The sequence below is a fragment of the Desmodus rotundus genome, chromosome 6, assembly GCF_022682495.2.
Source record: "Desmodus rotundus isolate HL8 chromosome 6, HLdesRot8A.1, whole genome shotgun sequence".
Taxonomy (NCBI): Eukaryota; Metazoa; Chordata; class Mammalia; order Chiroptera; family Phyllostomidae; genus Desmodus; species Desmodus rotundus.
In genome coordinates this window covers 46,637,255-46,663,658 of record NC_071392.1, presented here as the reverse complement: position 1 = coordinate 46,663,658, position 26,404 = coordinate 46,637,255, and the positions used below count along the sequence as shown (strand labels likewise).

The 26,404-nt window shown below is 43.3% G+C and overlaps 1 protein-coding gene across 2 annotated transcripts in view; it reads right to left on the bottom strand.

The window, feature by feature from the left end:
• LHFPL3 (LHFPL tetraspan subfamily member 3) overlaps window positions 1–26,404 on the bottom strand; it is a 666,875-nt gene that overhangs the window by 64,440 nt on the left and 576,031 nt on the right. Inside the window, exon 3 of one of the 2 annotated variants that reach the window (XM_053927230.2) lies at window positions 9,965–10,011. The exons of the other annotated variant lie outside the window; for it this stretch is intronic. Within the exon in view, the coding sequence (XP_053783205.1) occupies window positions 9,995–10,011 (17 nt within the window). The 3' untranslated portion in view covers window positions 9,965–9,994. The remainder of the gene's footprint in view (window positions 1–9,964; window positions 10,012–26,404) is intronic. 2 annotated transcript variants of the gene reach the window in all.

Sequence of the window (26,404 nt, the reverse complement as noted above, 5' to 3'; positions counted from 1 at the left end):
TGTTCTCTCTATTTCCACTTTGTTATTATCACAAGTGGGTGCTGGGTTTTATCAAATGCTTTTTCTGCGTCTATTGATACAATTATGTGATTTTTATCCCTCATTTTATTTATGCGGTGTATCAATTTATTGATGTGCAGATGTTGTACAAACCTCACATCCCTGGAATAAATCCAACTTGATCATGGTGTATGATCTGTTTAATATGTTGCTGGATTTGGTTTGCTAACATTTTGTTGAGGATTTTAGCATCTATTTTTATCAGGGATATTGGCCCTTGTAGGTAACTAACTTTTTTCCTTTGCTGCTTTCAAGATTCTCTCTTTGTCTTTAACCTTTGCCATTTTAACCATGATGTGTCTTAGTGTGGACCTCTTTGGGTTCATCTTGTCTGAGACTCTCTGGACTTACTGGACTTTTGTTTCTTTTTCCTTCACCAGGTTGGGAAAGTTTTCAGTCATTATTTCTTCATATAGTTTGTTGATTCCTTCTTCTCTCTCTTCTTCCTGATACCTTTATGATGTGGATGTCATTGTACTTCATGTTGTCCCCCCAATCCCTTAAACTATCCTCATTAATTTTTTTTTCTTTTTTTTGCTGCTCTGGTTGGGTGTTTTCTTACACCTTGTGTTCCAAATCACTGACTAGATCCTCTGCTTCATCCAACCAATCTGCTGTTTATTCCTTCTAGTATATTCTTCTTTTCAGATGTTCATTTCTGACTGGTTCTTCTTTATGGTTTCTATTTCCTTTTTCATGCTGTTGTAGTTCTCATTAAGTTCCTTGAGCATCCTTATAACCATTTTTTTTAACTTTATATCTATTTCATTTAGCTCTTTTTTTTTTTCTGTGAGATTTCTCCTGTTTTATTTGGGGCATATTTCCTTATCTCCCCATTTGGCTGCCCTTTTGTGTTTGTTTTTATTTATTGGGTAGATCTGCTATGACTCTCAGTCTTTATAGAGTGGCCTTATATAGTAGGTGTCCTGTGTGACACAGTGGCACAATTGCCCTGATCACCTGAGCTGGGTGCTCTAGGAATGTCCCTTGGGTGGGTTATGTAAGCCCTCCTGTTGTAGTTGAGTCTCAATTGTTGTTGGCTTATCTGTGCAGGTGGTTGACCCTAAGGCTGGCTGACTATGAGGATCAACCCTGACCACAGTGTACAAGCTGCTGTGCAGGTGCTGACTACATGGAGCAGAATTTGCCTCAGCAGAGTTTGGTGTCTGCTGAGATCTCCCTTTTGATATGCCACTTCTGAAGCTAATTGGATCCTGCTCTGATGTTGTCTGAAGCTGGTCACTGTGTGTTGTGGGTCTGGGGCCTTTTGGGAGGGGCTTTGGTACAGTCCAATGTCAGATGCTGTCTGTGACTGGCCCTGGGCAACCTGTTTGGAGCTATGAAGCGATCCACAGTCTGTGGCTGCCTCTGCTGTGACTAGGTGTGCATGGGAAGGGCCAAGCTGCTCACCAAGGCTGGCTTTTTATCAGCACCAAGCCAAGAGCAGGTCAGCAAAAGTCTTAAGGCACCCTGAAATCTGCCTCTCTCTGCTTCCATCTGTTGGCTGACTGTTAGGCTGCCACCAAAAGAGCCTCTGGTGGTACTCAAGTTGCATGGTTTAGGTTCTCAGTGAGTCACCAGTTAGGGGTGAGTGGTGTTCACCAGATTGATACAGGTTCAAACTTGGTGACACTTCTGGGTCTACAGGTACTCAGCAAGTATCCTAGGGTATACCAAGTTTAACTGCCATGCACTGGGTGCTTGCACACCTTTGTGGTGGGGCAGGGTCTCATAAATCATTAGAGTGAGTCCAACAGAGTTTATTAGGCCCAAACAAACCAAGATATGGCTGTGTGGAGGGAGGACTTTGCACTGGTTGTCCATGTGAGGGAAAAATAGGCCCTGTTCTAGAGCCACACAACTTGGTCTGTGCCAGATTCTGCCAGGATCCTGATCTCAGCATGGTGAGGCTGCTGGAAATTGGGAGGATAGGGCTAGTGGATCTCCAGTGAGGGGGAGGTGCTAGTCAGGCTTGGGGTAAGGTGAGTGGTCCAGGGTCACACAACTTAGTATGTCCTGGAGTCTGCCCAGACTTCAGCAGGGCAGAGTCACCAGGAATTTGGGGTGGGGTCCTGGGAGCCCTGAGAGTGGGGCTAGCAGATCTGCCATTAATGGGAGGCACCAGTCAGGTTCACAGGAAAGTAGGGGAATTGCCCCCATCCCAAAGCCACACAACTTAGTCACTGACATCCCCTGAGTCAGTCCAGACCTCTACACCCTGAACCAGGCAGCTGACTCCTCATCAGGGTGTGAGGTCCACAGGGTGGGGCTATGTGGAGTCCAGAGAGTGGGGCTATTGCTTTCCCCTGTGCTGATGCCATTAGGAGGGGAGTCCTCCGCCTCCTAAGTAATTAGCTGCAAACACCAGTTTCACCTCACAGAACTTGAGTTTCTTTCACTCTCTCTCTGCTGGAGCCCAGGATGAGTGGCTATTAATGAGGTTTTGTGTATTGGTCCTTTAGGAGGGCTCCTGTGTCTCTAGCAGACTCCTGTCTCTCCCTGGCAGACAGAATCTCCCCTGATTGTCACAGCCAGATGTTATATGGGTGCCTCTTCCTAGCTCTGGTGCTCTGGGATGGGGGTTGAGACTCCATGCTCCTCATGGGGAGCCCCTGCCACTGAGACATCCCTCTGGAATCTCAGCTGCCGCGCATGGGAGTGGGGCCAGCCCTGTTTGTATCTCTGCCCTTCCTATCATTCTGGATGTCATTTTTTCTGTAAATCCTTGGTTTTAAGATTTCTGTTCAGCTAGCCTCCATTTGGTTTTTCAGGTTGATTGTTCTATAATTTAGTTGTAATTCAAGCTTGGTCTTGGGAGGAGGTGAATGTAGCTTCCACTCACTTCATCTTGGATCTCTCTGAGACGTTGTGCTCTTGAAGAGGGTCTCATGATTACAAACTGACCACATCATGGAACTCTCACTCTGCCCTGTGCCTATTTGAGGGCACCTAGAAATGTGATGGATGCTCATGTAAATGCAGGAATCTCTTTGTGTTTTTATGTTTAGGTATTTTTGCCCCCTGTGGTTGAATGGATATTAAGATTGAAAGTAGTTTCAGCCATAGATTGGGAACACCACCCCCTCACAAGATCAGAACTCCCCCTCAGCATTGTGTAAGAATTAGCATAATCATTTCCATGGTAGGGGAGACTATGTGGTGCCAGCAGAACCAGTTGTATAATTTGCAGGCCCACTGCTAGGTGCAAATTGTCCAAGACGCAGGAAAAAGACCCATTAAAGGTATTAAAATACAAAGCTTTCCCCTTTTTATTGTAGTCTCTCTCTTGCCTTCTCACGGCATTTGTTTATTTTTATTTATTTCTTTCCAAATCCTTATTGTGGTAAAATACATATAACAGAAAATTGCCATCTTAACCTTTTTATGTTTTCACATTACAGGTACATTTTGTACATTTTTAAGTGTGTGGTTCAGTTATAGTAAATGTATTCACATCGTTGTGCAACCACCACCAGTTATGGCATCTTTTATTTGATATTTAACGCCATTTTAAGTAAAAAATTAAAAATTTAAATTATTAGCATGAATTTTGCTCTTCATGACATGTCAGTGTTAAGCGCAAAGGTCAGAGCATTTAACTCATTTGTGCAGTCATTGGAATCAAATTTTATGTTTTGTCCCTGGAGGATGCTTCAAGCTGGCTAGAACAGACAAACACGGACATTCTCAGGAAAGTTGGAAGGAAGACGAGAGGGTTCCACAGGCACAGAAGGAGGGAGTTGGCTGAACACTCCATCTGGCACAGGGTTATTCAGGGCCTTCACAGGCGCTAAGGAGCCCCATGCTGTGTGCCCACTCAAGCCTGCTGGCTGCTGGGATGCTGGGATGCTGGGATTCCCCCGCCCCCAGGTACCAGATTGACATGCTGTTCCCTAGCTTGGGGCAGGCCCTGGGAATCTCCCTTTCCCTTGTGGTTTCCCCAAACCCATGGAGAGCAGATGCCCCCCTCCCCGCCATGGCCCACTGATGCCAGGTTATTTCAGCCTCTGTATCTGGATCAGGAGAGACGTTGAGGCCTTTTGCCCGATGTTTGCCAGGCAAGCTGCAGCACTGCCAGTCCTGGGTGGGAGGGCAATGGCTATGCTGTGCCCCAAGAGGCTGCAGGAGAGGTGCAGCCAACTGTGACCTCCCCCACCTGCACCCAGGCCCTTGCTTGGGGCAGTGGTCACTGATGGGTATAGGGAGGGGAGGCCAGGCAGGACTCAGGTTCTAGAGGGCAGGAGAGTGAGGTGAGAATCCAACCCCTGCCCCCTCACCTCCCAGAGCTGGGGACATGGGATGGGGTTGGGCAAGGGAGGAGGGAAGGGGATGCAGCAGGAAGCAGGACACCCTGTGCTCCCCAACACTCCACTGTCCCATCAGACTTCACTTACAACATACAGTGTCAAGTCTGGGGCTGCAGATCATTAAGCCCCACACAGGGGCTCTGCTGAGCACAAAACCCAGTGGGACTACACTGGCCCTGGGTGCAGGGGTCAAGACCAAGTAGGTGAGGGGAGAAGGGAGCCAGCCCATGCTTCCCGGGAGCAAGCCCAGCCCTGCCCATCCCTGGCCCCCAACCAGAGTCCCTCCTGCCCAGGAACATTTTGGTGTGTAGACATAAGTGTCCTTTCAGCAGTGCCCTCAGTTCTTCCTCTCTTTCCTGCCCACTCAGGATTTTAAGCAGCATGGACCTTCCTTTGATGCTCTTCCCTTCCTTGCTTCCCTTCTCTCTCCCCAGTCTGCATGAGGGGAGATGGGAGATCTGTCTCTTAATTACACTTTACAGTAAATTAAGTTGGCATTGCTTGCCTGGCAGGATGCATGTGGCTTCAGCAGTGAATGCTTGTGAGGCTCTTGGAAGTCCTGGGGTGGGGATGCCTGCTTTTCAGGATTGTGGGAGGCCCAAGAAGAATGGAGAAGGAGGGGAAAACAGCTGGATAAAATCACAGAAGCTTAGGAAATATGAGGAGGGGAGCATGGGAAAATGGTTAGGGGAATAAGAATAGAAGGCAGGGAGGGAAAGAAGGAAAAAGGGAAGGAAGGAAGGGAGCCAGATTTTTGCCTGTTCTATCCCCATGAATTGAAAGAATAGAGGCTTCACCTGTTAGAGCTACTGCTCCAAGCAGACAATGTCTGTGCATGCTGGTCCTAAACAATGACTGAGGATCCTAGGTGGCAGCAAGAAGTACCAGCGCCAAGTCTCCTGCTCTGCTCCTGTCAGATCCTTGAAAAGAGACTCAGCATTTCAGTCTTCTCAGAGCAATCCTAATGAACTGGGGCCCTGCCAAGGGATGGTGCTCTGGAGAGAACCGGAGGGGTGGGGTGGAGTAGACGGGGAAGTTAAATGGGCCAGAAAATCAATGGAAAATCCCTTCTGGAACTCCCAGTAGGGCCCAGAGTTGCACTGAGGAGAGGTAGGACTTCTCATTCCCCAAAACAAACTCTGTTTTTCCAGGGTGGTCAAAGAAGAGGCCATATGAGTCAAGTGAATTCATAACCTCAAGCTTCGAAAACCCTTCCCTCCTGGTAGTACAGTGTTACCATGAACTAGCTTCTTGGGCTCTGTGGGGTAGACTCCACTAAATCTCTGCTCAAGAAGGGAGAAGGAAGGGCTGTGCTGTCTGATGGGCTCACAGCCTAGAGATGACCCACAGCTTGGCACAGCATCCCACACATCTAGTTTTTCTGCAGCCCCAGGTTTTCTGTATTTTCTGTTCTCTTAGTAATTAACCTCTCTTTCCAGAGGAAGATTTCACTTTAGGATTATGATACAGACTTCACTGAGATCTTCCTCACAGTGGTAGCAAAAACTAGTATGTCAGGGGAACAATATGACCCTCCCTAAAGACCTGGTGTACCGTGATATACTCCTGAGACCTCTTTCATCACCCGTGAGCTATAGGAACAATATTTACATCTAATTCAACAGAATTTGTGGAGCAGAATTTCTCAAAATGGTGGTCTGTGGCTCTCCCACATCATAATAACATGGAGTGATGGTTTAAAATTCAGATTTCTGCATCTTCATGGCAGAACTACTAAAGCTCTGTGGGTGAATGGTCAGTACCTACACTTTAAAGAAGCTGAGAGTCTGTAGCTCTATGTGCACTGACAGGTACAAATCTGTGCTTGGAGACATGGTTCTCAAACTTGAACAGGCCTCAGAAGCACCTGGAGGGTTTGGGAAACAGATGGCTGGGCCACACTTCTGGAGCTTATGATTCAGTGGGTCTAGAGTGGGGCCTGAGGATCAGCATTTCCAATAGGTTCCTGGGTGATAGTCACGCTTCTGGTCTGGGGAGCACCCATTGAGAACACTGGGTTAATGCAGTGACAACACTTCAGTCTTGTGTCTGCCAGGTGAAACCTGTTTACTGAGGGTCAGAGTGTGGGAGGCAGTGGTGATGGAGGGCTTGCTTTCTCGTTGTCCGGGAGGTGGATGTCTAGGGAAGCAGTGCAGGCCACCAGCCCCAGGAGCCAGGCCTCTATGCAGGGTCCTCAGGGAGCAAATGGTGCCAGCATTTGTCAGGCAACCAGGCTTCTGGTGGCTGGAGTTCAGACTTTCAGGAGCTCAGTTTTGTTTCAAGTAAAAATGGGGTTATAGGTCTGTTCTAGGGCAAGACAAGAAGGACTGGCTAAATCTAGCACTTCCAGAAAGTCTCAGAAGTAAGATGGAATAACTTAAAGCACAAAGGAAGGCAGAATTCTCATTACTGTGGCTAACCAGGCAGAACTCACCTCTAAAAAGCCAGGCTTTTTGGGCATGGGGCGTTGAGGGGTTTAATATTCAACAAGTCACCAGGTCTCTGGGCTGATATTTCAGGGGTCTCAGGACACAGATGCCTCCTTTCTTCTATCTAGAAAGTATAATAGTTCAGGCTGAGGCCTCCACAGACGGCAGTGGTGTGCTTGGCTGTGGTTCAGGGGCAGCTCACATTATCTTTGGCTTCTCTCCTGGGTCCTCAGACATCTGCAGTTACCAAAATGGCCACCAGAGGTCGCGGCAGGATAACGATGATCCTAGCGAGGGGACGACAAAGACCTGGAAGAAGCTTGAAGTCCCCCCTCTCAGACTTAAGTTTAAGGGGGCTCACTAACAAAGGGAAAAGTAAGCTGAGGAGCTCATGACCTCTGCCTCAGTATGACCATGGCCTTGTGTGGCTGCCCAAGGATGTTATTTTTCCTCTTTAAACAGCACCACGGTTGTCTCAGGAGAAGGAATCATAACATCAGGGCAATCAATGACGGTTGCCAAGAAGGGGACTTCTGGGCCCTTACCATAATTTCCAGAAGAAGCTCCCTCCAAATGACATGGGCAATTGAAAATTTTTAATCTTATGTGAAGTGCCATTGAAATGCATCTGTGAGTATCCTCCAGTACAACTTTTCTAGCCAGATTTGCTGCCTCGAAAGTCCCTTCTTCACCAAAATTCTGAAGCTGAAATTCTATTCCACTAATACTTTCTGAGGTCACAGCTCTTTGCAGTGTTGTTCCATCCAGCAGCATTAACCTCAGGTGTGCACAGGAAGTCACCAACCTCTGTAATTTTCCCCACCCTGCCGTATCCTGTCCTGTTCTTTTCATCCAACTTTCAAATCAGCATCAGATTCAGGGAATGCTACTATAGGCCAGTTGGAAAAAGTTGCCAAAAGTAAACCAAAAGGTCACTAGTTCATTTGTGGTCAGGGCACATGCCTAGGCTGTGGGTTTGGTCCTGTTGGGGCATGTATGAAAGCCAGCCAATTTATGTTACTCTCTCACACTGATGTATTTCTCCCTCCCTTTCTCCCACCCTTCCCCTCTCTCTCTAAAAAAAGAAAAAAGGAAAAAAAAGATGCATTATAAAAGTACCATGGGCTTACCATAGAAGAAGAAAGCTCTGTTACAATGATAGCCTGTTTGGTTAACATCTGTATTCCTATAATTTTATGTAAACAAGGAGTATATCTCAAAACTGTGCTGGGAGCTGGCATGTGTGGGTCTCTACTCTTGTCTTATTGGCTTTCAAATTATTCTCTTATTGCCTCAGAGACTTCCCTGGCCGTATTAACTTGGTAAGCCATACACTGAAAGGAGGAAATGTAATCTTGTTCACCTACTGGGTCTCCTTCAGTTCTAGAGCTCTAATCAATGGTGTATTGGAAAGGAGAGAAGTAGATATCAGCCAGAAAAACCCAAAGTACAGAAACTGGCATATCTGAGATGGCCGAAACTGATGTTTGCCATGTCCACCTCAGTTTCATAGGTCCACATAAGGGGGGCAGCTATTCATTTCTCATCTGCACCTTCCTCCTGCTTCAGGTAAAAACAGACTCCCAGGGCCCTTGCTCCGGTGGGTCATCCCCCTTTGCACAGCCTGGCTATAACTTTTTCCTTAATCCTATAGTAGGAAGTGAATGCTGCTGGGAGGAAACTGACAAAACAGCCTGAGGTTAGAAGCAAACTTAGCATGGTATACATTTTGAAAACACTGCTCGTAAACTCATATTACAGATGAAGAGCCTGAAGTCCAGAGAAGCATAATAACTTTCCAAGCTCATCCAGATATTTCATGACAGAGCCAGGACTGGGACTTGAGTCCTTTTTTTGGATGTAGGCTCCTTCACTTTTAATCACTTAAAACAAACAAACAAACAAACAAACAAACCTTTCCTGGCTGTGTAAGAGGGTTTTCAACCAGAGAGAAAGGAATGGGGACAATACACTGATGATATGCTTTGATGGAAAGAGGACTGAATTTCAGTCCAGGCTCTGTCCCATCTTGGGCAATTTCCCTCTTGAGACCTCAGTCATCCTCTATGAACTAAGGGGTTTGGAGTGTAGGATCCATCTCCAAGGAAACTTCAGCTCCAGGATTCTATGCATGTCCAGGGTTGCGGGCTCAACACTGCAGGGGACTGAGTAGTGCTCAGTCACATCTCGTGAGAGCCCCTTCAGTTTTTAAATTCTTATCATCTCTGACAACTCACAAAGTTTCCTCCTAATTCCCATTTAACACACACACAAAACTTTGAGATTGAAAGAAAACAAGGCAGTTGCCATTCTGAAATCACAGTCATGTGAGGCCTTATTTTAAATGTTCCAGATATACTCTGTATTAGGCACAAATTCTCTTCCTCAGTTTATCTATAAATCTAGTTTTTCACATACTGATTCACTTAAAGTGGAAATACAGTTTATATAGATTGATAGAACATCAAAAGAGATTGTGATTATGTGTGCCTGCGTGTGTGTATACAATGAAGAGCCACTATAGCCCATAACTGGCTTAATAATCCTTTAAACCACAGGTTTGTTCAATATATATATGTCCATCATCTAGCAATATATATTTACAGAGAAAATAATAAATGAGAAGATTACCATGTCCCTCAATTTAGCCCCATTACTTGGCACAGTGGTATTTGTTTTCACATAGCATCTACTTCTACAAAGACTCACAGAGCAATAGCCTGTGTAGGCTAGTGGTCCCAGAAGAGCACTGTCTAACTAAGGCTCACCAGGGGTGACCTTGGCCCATAGGGAGAGGCCTACATGCATTTCCACACTGTGGATTATGATGCTGCAGTGAGAATGTAGACACGATTAGAATCCTAAAAGCTGACAATCTGAGGACTCATTTTCAGAGAACAATACCCACACACATTCCCAGGGGGCCCCCAGCTGCTTCCTGGGGAGGTGCCAGGCTGACAGCTGCAAGTGCTATGGCTCCTACCCATGTCACAATGATAAAATCAGGAACAAAGACATAAGATCTATGGCTTAAAAGTGACGGTTCATGCGACCCAAGCATCAAGCGGTGAAAGCAGGAATCAGAGAACAGCGAAGAGAACATGCGGGAACGGTAGGAAGAAGCGCACAAAACACAGCCGGACCCACAGCAGCCATGCTCACACTTACATGGTGTGGTCTCACACTACCTTATTTGCTTTAAGCATTTCCATCATCTGAGAGTTTGGGAGGGAAAAACAGAACAGTTAAAGGTAAAATACATTAAGAGCTCGCACTTCATTTTTAAAAATTAAAAATAACAATGTCATTCTTGGCCATGCCATTCATAGTGTGGAGAGATTCACACATGATGATTCACAGTGGTGAAGGGCACACTTCTGAGAGTCAGACCGTGGTTTCATTTGTTGGCTCTGCCAATTGCTAGCTGTGCGACTCTGGACAAGTGTCTTCTCTTTCTGTGCCCCAGTCTCCTCATCTATTAAATGGGTCTAATAGTATCACTTCATAAGATTGTGATGAGGATGAAATGAATTAATACTACATTTGAAATACTTGGAACAGTCTTATTCAATACCAAGCCGTATCTAATGTCATTGTTGTTACTTTATCTTTGGCTTCCTCAGGCAACACCACCAAGAACAGATAAGCAAAAGTTTTCGACAAAGCAAGCCTCAGAGAGAATTTTAGGCACTTAATAAGAAAAACAATAGAAGAAATCAAAACTTTCAGGAGAAAAGAAAAAAGTTAAAACTGCTGGGTAAGCAATAGTTCCATGTGTCGTAATTCTTGAGGACATCATTTCAAATACCAAAGCAATATGGAGTAGCTTTTTAAGGAAGATGAATGCAGTCCATATCCACAGTTTTGCATCTGCAGATTCAGCCAATTGTGGATCAAAAATATTTTTTTAAAAATCCCAGAAATTTCCAAAAAAATATCAATAACACAAACACAGATTAATTAGAACCCTGAAGCCTGGCTCGTGTTGGACAAAGCTGTGTACAAATTATCAGGTATGACCCATTGGATTGATGGCATCCTACATTTTCTAACTGGCTTCCACCCAGGGCCTCACACAGAGAATTGCTAAAAGGTGCTAGTGCAAGGATGGGTTGGGTCATAACTACCAAGTGGTTTACCAAGTCATACAGGAGGACAAACTTCTCTTTCCCGTTCCTTCCCTGAACCATTTCATCAGCTCCGACATGGATAGGATATTGGCAGGATATTGCAATCAAGTTCAAAAGAACGGGACCTGAGCCTAAGAGGAACCTGCAAGTAAAGATGACCTGGGCTGAGTCTGCCTTTGCTAATGACTCTGTGTCCCTGGCTGGCCAGTACCAGTGCCCACATAGTTCTTCAGTTTCTTTCAGAGTAATTCCACCCCTCACCTTGTCATAGTACATTTGCACATGTGGACAGGCCACCTGAGACAGGCCTTATTTAAACAAGTGAAGCTTTCCAGAAAACCCAGATTAATGGGCTGTCCTCTCCTCTGACCCAGGGCCACCTAGTTCCTTCCCTCTAACAACTCAAATCTGATTTTATAGCCTCTTGCTTCCTGCTTCCCATTTGGACTTCTTCTTACTTCTCTCCTTTGGTTGTTATCTGCCGGTGTCTCTTATTTGTTCCTGGCCCTGAAAGTTCTAGGATAGAAGAAGCTCAAGGCCTCTCCTCTGTTACTCTGTCGCCTCAAGCCCTTTTTCACTTTCTCAAAGGCTTGGGGGGCTATGTTGGGCCTCTCTGGGATGTGAACATTTGGATGAAGCAATTTTCTTATTAAAGTTGGATAGTCAGGTGCTAAAAGCATCATTTCACATGAAAAACATCAGGGAAGAATGACAAAGAACATGCCAGCATCTGTTTAGTAGCCTAGCCTACCCGACCTTTGCCAGCAAGGGCGAGTCATAGGCTGACTCCCAAGAAAGGCACTTTCATGTGTGCCTTTCAGACACCACAGTGGTGTTCAGCTTCCAGCTAGGTGCAGACCCCCGGCAGGCAGGGCATGTGCTTGTGTGTATGTACCTCTGTGGTGCCGAACCACAAGTGTTGTGCCTGGAGAAGGCCTCTGCCTTGAGCAGAGTTTAAACCTGGGTAATATTCTCGTGTGTGAGTGTACCCTAGAGTTGAACTCTTCAGCCGCCAGTTAGGCTGCAGGTGTCTAAAGGCTGGGTCTGGCATTTTCTTTCTCTGGCAGATTCTCACTAAGTCAAGAACAGCAGGAGTGGGTCAGGGCTGCCAGAGATTGCAGCTTTGTTTGTTTGTCCAGGAAGCTGGCTTTTTAAAAGCAGTCTTATATCTTAGCTTCCAATCACAGGTACTATTTCAAGGATGTAGATTACAGTGGTTGGGCTCTGGAGCACAGAGGGACACCTTGATATGTTCAACACCTCTTTGAAGGGATGCTATTTATGGCATCAGAATGTTGCTCAGGCAAAAATGAAAATGGGAGAAAGGGCACAAGACACTTAGAGAAGCAAAGGGATTTCCAACCAGAAAAAGTAGTCTAATGAACTGATGTTTGCAGAAATGAAGACATTTAAACAGAATTATTAAGCAAGTAGCCAAATTATAACTAGGATGGGAAATACAAGGTAATTTCAAATAAGTCATTCTCTTGCTGTGGAGGGCTTTCATTCCATACTCTCCAGAAGGTTGTTAGTTTAACAGAAATGATAGAGGCAGTCACATTTTTCTTGTTGATAGGACAAGCAATGCCATTGTCTCCTGGAGGGTCAGTGAGTCCGTCAGGCCATAGGACCATGTTTGGAGAGTTGTAGCCCTCGGTGCAGTGAAAACAGCTGTGGCATCATCATCCAGGACATTGTGAGTTTTACTAAAGAGTTCAGTGGCAGTAGCTTCTAAGTTCTGCTCTGGGTCCTAGGGCCCAATTCTCTCCCAAGGCACAACAGATACCCCCAGGTGTAAGTGGTCAGGCCAAGTTCCAGTGGCTATCCCATGTAGGCAAAAAGGGCAAAAGAGTGAGTTCTATTACTAGACAAGGGGCTGATGCCTGAGCAATCATTTGAGTGTTTTGATGTTCTTAGCTGCATAGTCAGGTTTTAAAGCAAACCTCTTCTGGAACCCTCTGACCACGGGTATCATATTACAATCAAGGCTGAGGCAATGGGACACACTTTATGTGCATCTTTCCATAGAGTGGGAGAGGATTCCTTAGAGAAAAGGAATAGTCTTATTCCCATGGAAAAGCAATTGTGGCATGGTGGTTCCATGCACGTGTGTGCAAATTCTTCTGTCTTTGCTGCAGACACAGATAGGTCTTGTACCATCACCCCTTGTACTGGTATCTTTGTTCAGAGGACTTGCTAAATATGAGTCCCTCTTAGTGCTAAATCAAATAACAAGCTGAGATTCTACTCATTAAATAATTTTATCTATAAGAACAGACATAGCCTTTATATTTCCATTTGATCTATTCACGCTTGAGAGAACAGCTGTCTCATTCATTCAAAACTTTATAAAAAGAAAAAAAGGAAAAAATATTTATAAAAAGCACACAAAATGTCAAGTAAGTATTTCTTCACTGGGTGATTTGCACTAAGCCCTGGGAGTCTGGGTTCTACAGTGCAATTTCCCACTTCCTCAGTGGTAGTAGACCACAGGTAGAACACTGAATGTTGACTGATTTTTCCTTCATATGTGTCACCTCCTGGGCCTTCAGTGCTCAGTGGTGGAGGGTGGCAATGAAAAGAACATAAATGAAATAAAATCCTAGTGAAGAAGATTTTTAGTTGAGAGGCCTTTCAAAGAAGATATATAAGATGGTACTGTAACTTATTGTTAGAATCAGATAAATCAAGGCTGGACATTACCTTGGTAATTAATTATCCAGTCCACTGCTTCATTTTACAGGTAAGGACACGAAGGCTCTGAGAGGACAAGTGACACATGGTCTGTGGGAGATGGTCAGGGTTAGTGGTCGGTCTCCTGACTCATGATCCAGCACTATCCCACCATGCTGCTTCCATTTTCAATACAAGAATGAAGTTTTCTAAGCAATGACACCCATTAAAAATTTGAGTATTATGCCCAGCCTGCCCGCTGAGTTTAGAAAGGTTTAATCTCTTCATAAGTAAGTTAAGGGCAAGTTAGGAAACTGCTTTAACTGCTTCAATAAGATAAATATCAAAGGATGTGTGTGGTCTGCCTTTAGGCCATTGATCCCCAAATCTGAATAAACTATAGAACACTTTAAAGGAAAATAATCCTTTAAATCCCATGATGAATTTTGTTAACCAGCATTTGAGAAACACTCTCTTAAGAGAGCTGAAATATCATTCATTGTGTATGATTTTCAGTTGAGAATTCTCACTGAAAAAAGGCAAAATTTATCTTTAGAACTGGCAAAAGGAAAGCACAAATCTTGAATGTTCTTGTTAAACCCAAAGACCTCCATCTTCCCTCATGAATATGCCCTTGAAATCCAATTTGGGGAACACTGTCCTAGCTCAGAATGACTCTCCTTTCTTCTCTGGGCTCATCAAGGAACTTCTTCAGTTTATATCTCCTTCTGCCTTTGCACCTTTAGTAGCTATGTCATCTGTATTGAATGGATTTTTAAAATTCATTTACATTTTTATCATCAAAGCTGTGTGTCCTGTATTCCCGTTACTCATCACCTTACTTCTCTCTGAATCCTGGGTCACTCTGTGATTTCCTTAATATTTGCTTTAGATGAAAATTCAGCATAATGCTAGTTTCCTAGAATAAAAGAGATAATGCGTTCTAATCTGTCATCTCGGTGCTTCAGCCACTGTCTAGATTTCAGGAATGAAGTTCTGTCAGGTGAAATGCACTTTACACACCTCGGCTGGTCTGTGCGGCAGTTCAGTTCTGTTTCAGTCTTATGAATTTAACATTGCCATCTTGTCCTCTCTCTGGGGTGACAGGTGGCTAAAAACACATTTAGATTTTTCTCTGAGGGGGAATTTCTCTCTCTTTGACAGTCTCTCACCATGCTGTGTCTCACAGGCCATGAGGAATTTGCCAGGGAGCTCCCCTTGGGAATGTCTTTTTCCTGTCTACTTGCTTTCTTCTTCTCTTGGGTCAAAAATTTCTTTTTTGTTAAGAATTCTATCCCCAGTGGAAATGCCAGTATGCTAGAATTTCTTTTTGGTGCTTACAGTGTTGCTATATTTGTTTTGGATTTTATGAAAAGTGACTTTGTAAAAGATTGTAATGGATTCTATTTCTACATAATTTTGGTTAAAAAATGAAAGGCCGCCCTGGCTGATGTGGCTCAGTGGTTGAGTGCTGGCCTGAGGATTAAAGGGTTGTGGGTTCTCGTTCCTAGACAGGGCACATGCCTGGGTTTTGGGCCAGGTCCCCAGTAGGGGGCACGTGAGAGGCAACAACACATTGGTGTTTCTCTCCCTCTCTTTCTCCTCCCTACTCTCTAAAAAATAAATAAATAAAATATATATTAAAAAAAATGAAAGGCTGTTTCTCTATACTTACACATTCCAATATGGTAGGTACTAGCCACATATAACTCTTTAAAATTATTTATTTTTTAATGCTACTGATAACCATTGATTTTATTGTATTTTTCTTGATTTATTTATTTCTTTTTTAAAATATATTTTATTGATTATGCTATTACAGGGTCCCATTCCCCCCTGACCATTATTCCCCTCTACCCTGCACACCCCTCCCACCCACATTCCCCCCTGCCTTTAGTTCATGTCCATGGGTCATACATATAAGTTCTTTGGCTTCTATATTTCCTATATTATTTTTAATCTCTCCCTGTCTATTTTATACCTACCATTTATAGTACTTATTCCCTGTATCTATTCCTCCTTTCTCCCTCTTTCCCACCCCTGTGATAACCACCCATGTGATCTCCATTTCTGTGATTCTGTTCTTGTTCTAGTTGTTTCTTAGTTTGTTTTTGTTTTTGTTTTTTTAGGTTCAGTTGTTGATAGTTGTTAGTTTGTTGTCATTTTACTGTTCATATTTTTGATCTTCTTCTTTTTCTTAGATAACATTTCATATAATAAGGGCTTGGTGATAATGAACTCCTTTAACTTGACCCTATCTAGGAAGCACTTTATCTGCCTTATAATTCTAAATGACAGCTTTGCTGGAGAGAGTAATCTTGGGTATAGGTCCTTGCCTTTCATGACTTTGGATACTTCTTTCCAGCTTCTTCTTGCCTATAAGGTTCCTTTTGAGAAATCACCTGATAGTTTTACAGGAACTCCTTAGTAGGTAACTGTCTCCTTTTCTCTTGCTGCTTTTAAGATTCTCTCCTTGTCTTTAATCTCAGGTAATGTAATTATGATGTGCCTTGGTGTGTGCTTCCTTGAGTCCAACTTCTTGGGGACTCTCTGAGCTTCCTGGACTTCCTGGAAGTCTTTCCTTTGCCAGATTGGGGAAGTTCCCCTTCATTCTGTTTTCAAATAAGTTTTCAATTTCTTGCTCTTCCTCTTCACCTTCTGGCACCCCTATGATTCAGATGTTGGAATGTTTAAAGTTGTCCTGGAGGTTCCTAAGCCTCTCCTCATTTTTTTTTTTTTTGAATTCTTGTTTCTTCATTCTGGTCTCGTTGAATGTTTATTTCTTCCTTCTGCTCCAAATCATTGATTTGAGTCCCAGTTTCCTTCCCATCACTGTTGGTTCCCTGTTCATTTTCCTTTATTTCACTCTCATAGCCTTCACTTTTTCCTCTTATTTTCCGACCATACTCAACCATTTCTGTGAGCATCCTGATTAGCAGTATTTTGGACTGTGAATCTGATAGGTTGCCTATCTCTTTGTTGCTTAGTTCTAATTTTTTCTAGAGCTTTGATCAGTTCTTTCATTTGGGCCATTTCTTTTTTGTCTTGGCATGCCTGTTATATAGTAAGGGGTGGAAACTTATGTATTCACCAGGGCAGGCCAACCCACGTTGCTGCCTTGTGGTGCTGTATGTAGGGGAGTGCTCAGAGAGGGAACAATGTTGCTTGTTCAGCCCTCTGCCGGCTTTCAGCCACTTCCTCCACTACCCACAAGCAAATTGAGCCCTGCTGGTGCTGATTCCCAGGTGGGTGGGTTTGTGTACATTGTAGGACCCTGTGGGTCCTTCCAACAAACTCTCCTGTGAGGCTGGGAGTTCCTCCTGATGCCTCAACCCCCACAGGATTTTCCAGTTGGAGGTTTTGAGGTTTTACTCCCCAGCACTGGAATCCTGGGCTGTGTGGTTTGTATCACTCCCCAGTTGTTCCTCCTGGCTTATCTGCACACAAATGTGGGACTGCCTGCTCTGGCAGCCACTGCCTTGCTTGGTCGTCCAGCTGCCATGCTGCCTGTCTCCACCCCTCCTACCAGTCTGGATGAATGTTTCTTCTTTAACTCCTTGGTTGTCAGACTTTCATACAGTTCAATTTTCTGGCAGTTCTGGTTGCTTTTTGTTTAAAGTTCTTGTTGTCCTTCTTTTGGTTGTGTGAGGAGGCACAGTGTGTCTACCTATGCCTCCATCTTGGCTGAAAGCCTGATTTTATTTCTTCCCATTACCATGTATGCCCTTTCTACTACCCTCCCCGCCCCCTTGGCTCTTTAAATTTAAATTAATTAAAATGAAGTAGAATAAAAAAATTAGTTTATTAGCCACATTTCAAGTGCTCAAAAGCCACATGTGTCTGGGACACTGTATTAGAATGAGCAGGTAGCGAACATTTCCATCATTGTTCTGTGGGACAGTGATGCTCTATAACACGTATTATACCTTAATAAAATTCAAATGCAAGCTGTGTACTATGCTTTAGAAGTCAGATTTAGATACAATGAAACATAAATATGTAAGTCATTGTCAGTCAAAACTCATCTGGAAAGTGCTGAGTGTAACTATTTAATAAACAATACAGTTAGAAGTCTGGGTGTCTTTATGTTCAAGATAGAGACACAAAGCCTCATCATTTAATTTGGATTATAAGAAGATCAGCCTTTATTTAAATGACAAGATAGAATGGGCTTTCATTAAAGTGGTGGTTCTCCATAAACGACCCCGAATAGCTGCAGCAATTTTGAGAAAGAAGAACAAAGCAGGAGGGATCACAATACCTGATATCAAACTGTATTACAAGGCCACTGTAATCAAAACAGCCTGGTACTGGCATAAAAACAGGCACATAGACCAATGGAACAGAACAGAGAGCCCAGAAATAAACCCAAGTCTCTATGGTCAATTAATATTTGACAAAGGAGTCAGAATCGTAAAATGGAGCAAAAATAGCCTCTTCAACAAATGGTGTTGGGAGATCTGGACAGCTACGTGCAAAAAAATGAAACTCGATCACCAACTTACGCTATACATGAAAATAAACTCAAGATGGATAAAAGACTTAAATATAAGTTGTAACACCATGAAAGTCCTTGAGGAAAACATTGGCAGGAAAATCTCAGACATTCCACGCAGCAACATCCTCACAGACACGTCCCCTAAAGCAAGGGACATAAAGGAAAGAATAAACAAATGGGACCTCATCAAAATAAAAAGCTTCTGCATGGCTAAAGAAAACAGCACCAAATTACAAAGAGAACCAACAGTATGGGAAAACATATTTGCTAATGATACCTCAGACAAGGGCCTGATCTCCAAAATATATAAAGAACTCACATGACTGCACTCCAGGAAGACAAACAACCCAATTAAAAAATGGGCAAAGGACTTGAACAGACACTTCTCCAAGGAAGACATACAGAGGGCCCAAAGACATATGAAAAGATGCTCAGCATCACTAGCCATCAGAGAGATGCAAATTAAAACCACAATGAGGTACCATCTCACACCAGTCAGAGTGGCCAACATAAACAAATCCACAAACAAATGTTGGAGAGGATGCGGAGAAAAGGGAACCCTAGTGCACTGTTGGTGGGAATGCAGACTGGTGAGGCCACTGTGGAAAACAGTATGGAATTTCCTCAGAAAACTAAAAATGGAACTGCCCTTTCACCCAGCAATTCCGCTGCTGGGATTATACCCTAAGAACCCTGAAACACCAATCCAAAAGAACCTGTGCACCCCAATGTTCATAGCAGCACAATTTACAATAGCCAAGTACTGGAAGCAACCTAAGTGCCCATCAGCAAATGAGTGGATCAAAAAATTATGGTACATTTACACAATGGAATTCTATGCAGCAGAGAGAAAGAAGGAGCTTATACCCTTTGCAACAGCATGAAACTGGAGAGCATTATGCTAAGTGAAATAAGCCAGGCGGTGAGGGACAAATACCATATGATCTCACCTTTAACTGTAACATAATCAATAGAAGAAAAAAGCAAACAAAATATAACCAGATACATTGAAGTTAAGAACAATCTAACAATAGCCGGGGGGGTGGGCAGTGGGAACAGGGGATTACAGGAACTACTATAAAGGACACAGGGACAAAATCAAGGGGGAGGGTGGAGGTGGGGGAGGGAGGTGGGTTCAGCTGGGGTGGGGTGGAGGGAAGGGGAGAAAAGGCATACAACTGTAATTGAATAACAATAAAAATTTAAATTAAAAAAAAGTGGTGGTTCTCCATGGAGCTATGATTGTGGAGTTGGGAGTGATAGAAGTATGTGTGGAACTGTATTAGAAACACCTGGGAACATGTGTCAAACCAGACATTTGCTCCTGTACCCAGATAGGATTGGAATCCACTGGGGGGAAGGGAAATACTTCAGGTGCTGTAATTTGAAAATCCCCTCTAGTGGTTCTCATGTGTCTTCTCCACCTCCATCCCTATATGTGGAAACCATTGCTTCAAAAAATGGCTAAACTGGTTGGGAGATGTGCCCAGTTGCAGAATGTCAAGGATCATTTAGGTAGGTTAAGTATATAAGAGTTTTTATAAGTTGTATTAGTCAGGAGTCTCTAGAGAAGCAGAATTAATAGGATATATAGATATAAAATTTAGTGACTACTACATTTTGATTTATTATAAAAATTGGTTCACATAATTATGGAGGCTGAGAAGTCCTATGATAGGCCATCTGTAAGCTGGAGAGGCAGGAAAGTCAGTGGTGTAATTCAATTAAGACCAGAAGCCTGAGAACCAGGGGAACTGGTGGCATAAGTTCCAGCCTGAGTCCAAAGACTCTCAAATCTGGGAGCTGATGGTGCAAGTTCCAGTCTGAGTCCTATGGTTTAAGAACCAGAAGCTTCGATGGCCAAGGGCAAGAGGAGATGAATGTTCTAGCTCAAGCAAGAGAGCAAATTCACCCTGACCGATGTAGCTCAATTAGTTGGGGGTCATCCTGCAAAGTAGAAGGTAGCTAGTTTGAATGCCAATTGGTATTTCTCACATCGATGGATATTCCTCTCTCTCTTTCTCCACCCCTTCCCCTGTTTCTTAAAAAAAAGAGCACATTGACCCTTTCTTCAACTTTGTACTCTATTCAGGCCCCCACAGATCGGATGATGCCCACCTGCATTAGTAAGTGTGATTTTCTTCTACTGATTCAAATGCTAATCTCTTCCATAAATGCCCTCACATACACACCCAGGAATAATGTTTTACCAGCTATTCTGGCATCCCTTAGCCCAGTCAAGCTGATTTATAAAATTAACTACATAGGTTAATTAAATCACATAGGTTAATTTGGGCTTACTGGGGCTGGTCTCATGGAGAATTCCCACAAAGTGAAGTAGAATGAGTAAGCCTTCTGATTAGCAAGGCTATATTGCTTCTCCAAAGCAGTATGAGTAAGTATTGAAGACAAGTTAGCAGAGCATTAAACATTTATTCATTCAAGAATCACTTATTAAGCACCTAATAATATCTGTCAAACACCTTGATATGTATTTGGAATATGGTGAAATAAGTAAGTGATGGCACTGGAGTGTGGCAGCTGAATCCCTGCATTAGCCCTGGAGTCAATGTGGGTTCAACCCTTGTATGCTCTAGCTGTGTTCTCAGATAAATAACTTCTCTAAGGTTCAGCTTCCTGTATTAAATTGGAGATAATGCTAGTATTTACTTCATGAAGTTATTATGAGGATTGAACGATGTAGACACATAGTAAACACTAAAATTTAGTGACTATAGCATTATTAAAGAGTACATAGTTTAGTGAGGAAGATGGACTCACTTAAGCTGTGCTCTTCCTCACTGCAGAGCTGGCTGATTTAACTAATAATGAAATGATGTTAAAGATATCACAGCTACAGGTTCAACCCCTGTATGGCTCAATCAGCTGTGGGATAGAACAGATGCCTCTGCCTTAGTCCTGCTAGCTGACAAATGGGGACCACTAAAAAATCATGGCAGTGGTATATGGAGAATCAAATATGAGAGCTAAGAATGATCCTAGGTGGAGTCAGTCCAATTTCCTTCCTTCAGAGATGAGCAGAGTAAGCTTCAGAGTGAAAGTACTTTGCCAAACTTTAAACACAACACATTGGTGGCAGAGGTGAGGCCAGAGCCTGGGGTTCCTGATTCCCTGTCCAGTGTTTGTTGTACACATACTGATGGTTTCCTAATGGAACAAAAATCTTCATCAACATAAAATACTAGGAAAGATGTTTATTTTACTATAACTGGGACTATTTCCAAATACATTTGCACGAGCTGTGGAACCCAGACACCACACTGGGTGCAATTTTCATTTGTCCTTAGGGGTAAATCGACATCGTATGAAACATAGCTCCCAGAAGAGCCTCTGCGCAGCCTCACAGTCTGTAACAGCCAAGAAAGTGTTCTTGGGGTCTACTTTGTGGTATACCCCAAAAGTTAACCTGGCTCAAAGGAAAGGGGGTGGGGGTAGGTGGAGGTGGCCAAAGGGGGGAGAATGGGGATGGAAAGAGACTTTGCTTGGGGCGATGGGCGCAGATGATGTTTTGTTGAGTTGTAGACTCGAAACTGGTATAGTTTTGTGAACCAATATCACTCCAGTAGTGGTAAACTTTCAGTTCTTTCTAGAATATCAGAATGGCTAGAAGAGCACAGTGAACTCATGAAGAACAGGTGCTGGAAGGTAGGACCCAATGTTCATGTTCACCACAGTCTTTTTTAAAGAAATATATTTATTGATTATGCTATTACAGTTGTCCCATTCCCGCCCCCCTCCACTCTACTCAATCCTGTCCACCCCCTCCCTCCTACATTCCCCCCCTATAGTTCTTGTCCATGGGTCATACTTATAAGTTCTTTGGCTTCTACATTTCCTATACTATTCTTACCCTCCCCCTGTCTATTTTCTAACTACCATTTATTCTACTTATTCTCTGTACCTTTCCCCCCCTCTCTACCCCTCCCACTCCCCTGTTGATAACCTTCCATGTGATCTCCATTTCTGTGGTTCTGTTCCTGTTCTAGTTGTTTGCTTAGTTTCCTTTTGTTTTTGTTTTAGGTGTGGTTGTTAACAACTGTTTTTCGTCCTTTTTACTGTTCCTATTTTTTATCTTCTTTTTCTTAGATAAATCCCTTTAACATTTCATATAATAAGGGCTTGGTGATGATGAACTCCTTTAACTTGGCCTTATCTGGGAACCACTTTATCTGCCCTTCCATTCTAAATGTTAGCTTCGCTGGATAGAGTGATCTTGGATGCAGGTCCTTGCCTGTCATGACTTGGAATACTTCTTGCCAGCCCCTTCTTGCCTGTAAGGTCTCTTTGGAGAAATCAGCTGACAGTCTTATGGGAACTCCTTTGCAGGTAACTGTGTCCTTTTCTCTTGCTTCTTCTAAGATTCTCTCCTTATCTTTCATCTTGGCTAATGAATTATGATGTGCCTTGGTGTGTTCCTCCTTGGGTCCAGCTTCTTTGGGACTCTCTGAACTTCCTGGACTTCCTGGAAGTCTATTTCCTTTGCCAGATTGGGGAAGTTCTCCTTCATTGTTTTCAAATAAGTTTTCAATTTTTTGTTCTTCCTCTTCTCCTTCTGGCACCCCTATAATTCGGATGTTGGAATGTTTCCAGATGTCCTGGAGGTTCCTAAGCCTCTCCTCATTTTTTTGAATTCTTGTTTCTCCCTTCTTTTCTGATTGGATGTTTCTTTCTTCCTTCTGGTCCACACTGTTGATTTGAGTCCCAGTTTCCTTTGCATCACTGTTGGTTCCCTGTACATTTTCCTTCGTTTCTCTTAGCATAGCCTTCATTTTTTCATCTAATTTGCGACCAAATTCAACCAATTCTGTGAGCTTCCTGATGACCAGTGTTTTGAACTGTGCATCTGATAGGTTGGCTATCTCTTTGTTGCTTAGTTGTATTTTTTCTGGAGATTTGATTTGTTCTTTCATTTGGGCCATTTTTTTTTTTTTTTGTCTTGGTGCACCTGTTACATAAAGGGGCAGAGCCTTAGGTGCTCATGGGGGCTGGGTAACGCTGGTTGCTGCGCTGTGATGCTGTATGTGGGGGAGAGGCTAAGAAGGAGCTATGGCGCTCGCTCCACTCCCTGCTGGACTTCAGTCACTCCCTCTGTCACCCACAATCGAACACGGTTTTCTAGTGCTGATTCCTGAGTGAGTTGGCTTTTGCATGCACCAGGCCCCTGTGGGTCTCTCCAACGATCTCTCCTGTGAGGCTGGGAGTTTCTCCTGCTGCTGCCCCATCCCCATGGGTGTTTTCAGTGAGAGGTTTGAGGCTTTATTTCCCTGCGCTGGAGCCCTGGGTTGCAAGGTCTGCTTTGCTCCCCCACCGTTCCTCCCGGTTTATCTATGTGGGAATGTGGGGCTACGGGGGCTGCTAGCTGCTGCACTGCCTGCCCTGGTCCACAATCCGCCACCTCACTGGGTCCGCTAGCCCCCAGCCGCCGCCCCACCATGAGTCCTCTCCATCCTGGCTGCCCATCTCTGCCCCTCCTACCAGTCTGGATGAATGTTTCTTCTTTATCTCCTTGGTTGTCAGACTTCCGTGCGGTTTGATTTTCTGTCAGTTCTGGTTGTTTTTTGTTTTTAAATTATTGTTGTCCTTTTGGTTGTGTGAGGAGGCGCAGTGTGTCTACCTACACCTCCATTTTGGCTGGAAGCCCCTCACCACAGTCTTGATTCTGTCTTTCTTGGTCTTTATTTCTTAGGGCAAATGGTCAACTTCTTGCTTCAACACTGCTTTTCTCTTGTCACCTCTTAAAAGCACAAATGCTTTTAGTGAATGAACCATGGGCTTTTCAGATCAGAATGTAATGGCCTCTTGGTCTTCTGAGCACTACTTCCTGTGTGACTGTGTGGAATAGCTCCTTCCAGATGATACATTCCTCAGTGTACAGGACCAGCCATGCCCACTGACAGCAAGGAGAGGGGCAAGACAGCCCAGAAGTGCCTTTAAAAATTTCAGATTGTATTGCTCCTTGTCCACAGTCATCCAATGGTTCCCATCACAGTTGGAATAAAATTCAAGCTTCTTTCTCTGGCTTGCAAAGCCTATAGGGTCTTGCCCTTGCCTACCTTCCAGATTCATTTCACACCTCTCTCCCTCTCACTTACTACCGCACAGTCACACTGGCTTTCTTTCTGATCCTCATTCCTATCTTTGATCTCTGCACTTGCCCTTTCCACTGACTGGAATTCTTTCTCAGTGATTGTTCTTGTATTGGTCTCTCCATATTTCAGTTAAATGCCACATCCTCAGAGGTTCTCCCTGAACATCCTACCTGAGGAGGTACTTGTTCATATTACCTGGCTATCATATTACCTGGTTTAAATTCTCTGTATAGCACATTCCACCCTCTGACATTTTCTTGCCTTATGAATTTATTTATTATTTGTCTTTCCCCATTAAAAACCAAACTAAGAGAAGTGGGATTTTGTCTACTTGGTTCATTACTTTATCTCCACCTCCTAGAAGTAGGCTTGGTGTATAGCAGGTACTTGATAAATATTTACAGAATGAAATGAATGAATGAAATGAATGAATGAACTAGTGAGTACCCTATGTTCAAGGATCATCGCTCATCTAAGACTATTTTTTTTTTCAGGTGCGGTTTGTACCTATAGCAAATCTCTTAGGCTCTGGATGTTGCCTGCCTAAATGCAAAGTGTGGAGCATTATGGAAAGCAAATTTAAAAATCACTCTTACTAGCAAAATACACTGCCACTGTTGGTTGATTAAACAATATTTAATGAGTGATTACTCTGCCTGATACTAAGGTCTTTTGAGAATTAATCTCAGTCAGTCAATTGGGTAGGCACTATTGTCATTTGCATTAGAGAGGATCAGTAAGTTGAAGTACTAACAGTTAAATGTATCACCCATGGCCATATAGATAGTAAATTAAAGGGCCAATATTTGAACCCAGGGCATCTGACTTCAGAGATCACACTGTTAAGAGCTGCAGAAAATTTGTAGTGAAATCCATACCAGTGTAAAGAATGCAAGGATGGAGTAAATAGCAAAAAGAAAATGTCAGAAAACATGAATTTGTATTTGTTTAATAAATATAAATATGGCTGACAATTATCTCCCACTGCATCAAAATAAAAGGTATATCTACTTCTCCAAGGCTACTATGGCCTTCAGTGATCTAAGAATGTCAATTGAGATGAACAAGATTATCAGCACTATAGAGATCTAATAAAGGAATTCCATGAGCATTTACCATGGCCACCATCATGAAACTGAAGGGTCCTTCTCTGCCTCCAGGGCCTGAGAAGACCACACTGAATGGATTATGCACATGTGGTGTGTTGTGTTGGTTGACCAGTCAATGGAATATTGGAAGTCTGTCAGCTGACATTTGACCCTGAATCTTCATTCTGTCCCACTCTCATTTGTGCAAATATTTGTCTCTAGTGGACAATGGCAATGCCACCCCTTATGTGGCATCTGGACTTGCCACCTTCGTCCCTTTTGCCCAGCCCACTGAAGTCTAATTGGTCTAAACAAGTGATTTTAGGAAACAAAGGATACTACACAATATTTAAGGTTAGGAGGCACAAGTACTGGTGACCTAGGTGCAAGGGTATCCAAGAGAGAGAGAGAGAGAGAGAGAGAGAGAGAGAGAGAGAGAGAGAGATTTCAGAAGGAGCTTGTGGCTGGTGGAATCCAGAGACAGGAAAGTCCTCTGAAAGATTTAGTTATTCTAACCATCTGGTCTGAGCATTGCATCAAACAGAAATACTGAACAGAACGATTCTAAGACAAGGTGATGAGCCGTGACAGGGAAAGAGCTTTCGGAGGCAGATGAAAGAGTACTCTAAATGAAGAATAACAGAGTAAAAGAAATGTTTTAGAACTCAATTTGCTAAGTTAAATATGTTTTACAGGAGTATTACTCCGTGACACATTTGGACAGAATGAACATTGGTAATGAAGAAAATTCTCTCAGATGTATGCATTCAAGCCCAATGAATAAAAGTCATTGAATGTGTAACTAGGAGAAAACTTTGGTCCTTTACACTTACCCATTTTCTTTGTGTTCAATGGGGGATGTAATGCTGTGGGTATCAATATTGCCAATATAATGATGGACAATACAACCAACTTTAAATTTTCCACCATAAAGCACCAATAACAGCTGTCTGCATCCAAACCCCCAGACATTCAAGTCTATCTTCTGTGCCAACCTCTTTTGCTTTTTGCTGGAGCAGAAAATAACAAAGGACAATGCTTATTTCCATAAGTTTTGTTTCATTTCAAGGTTTTCTCACTGTTCCTGCTTGACTTTCATCAATATACAT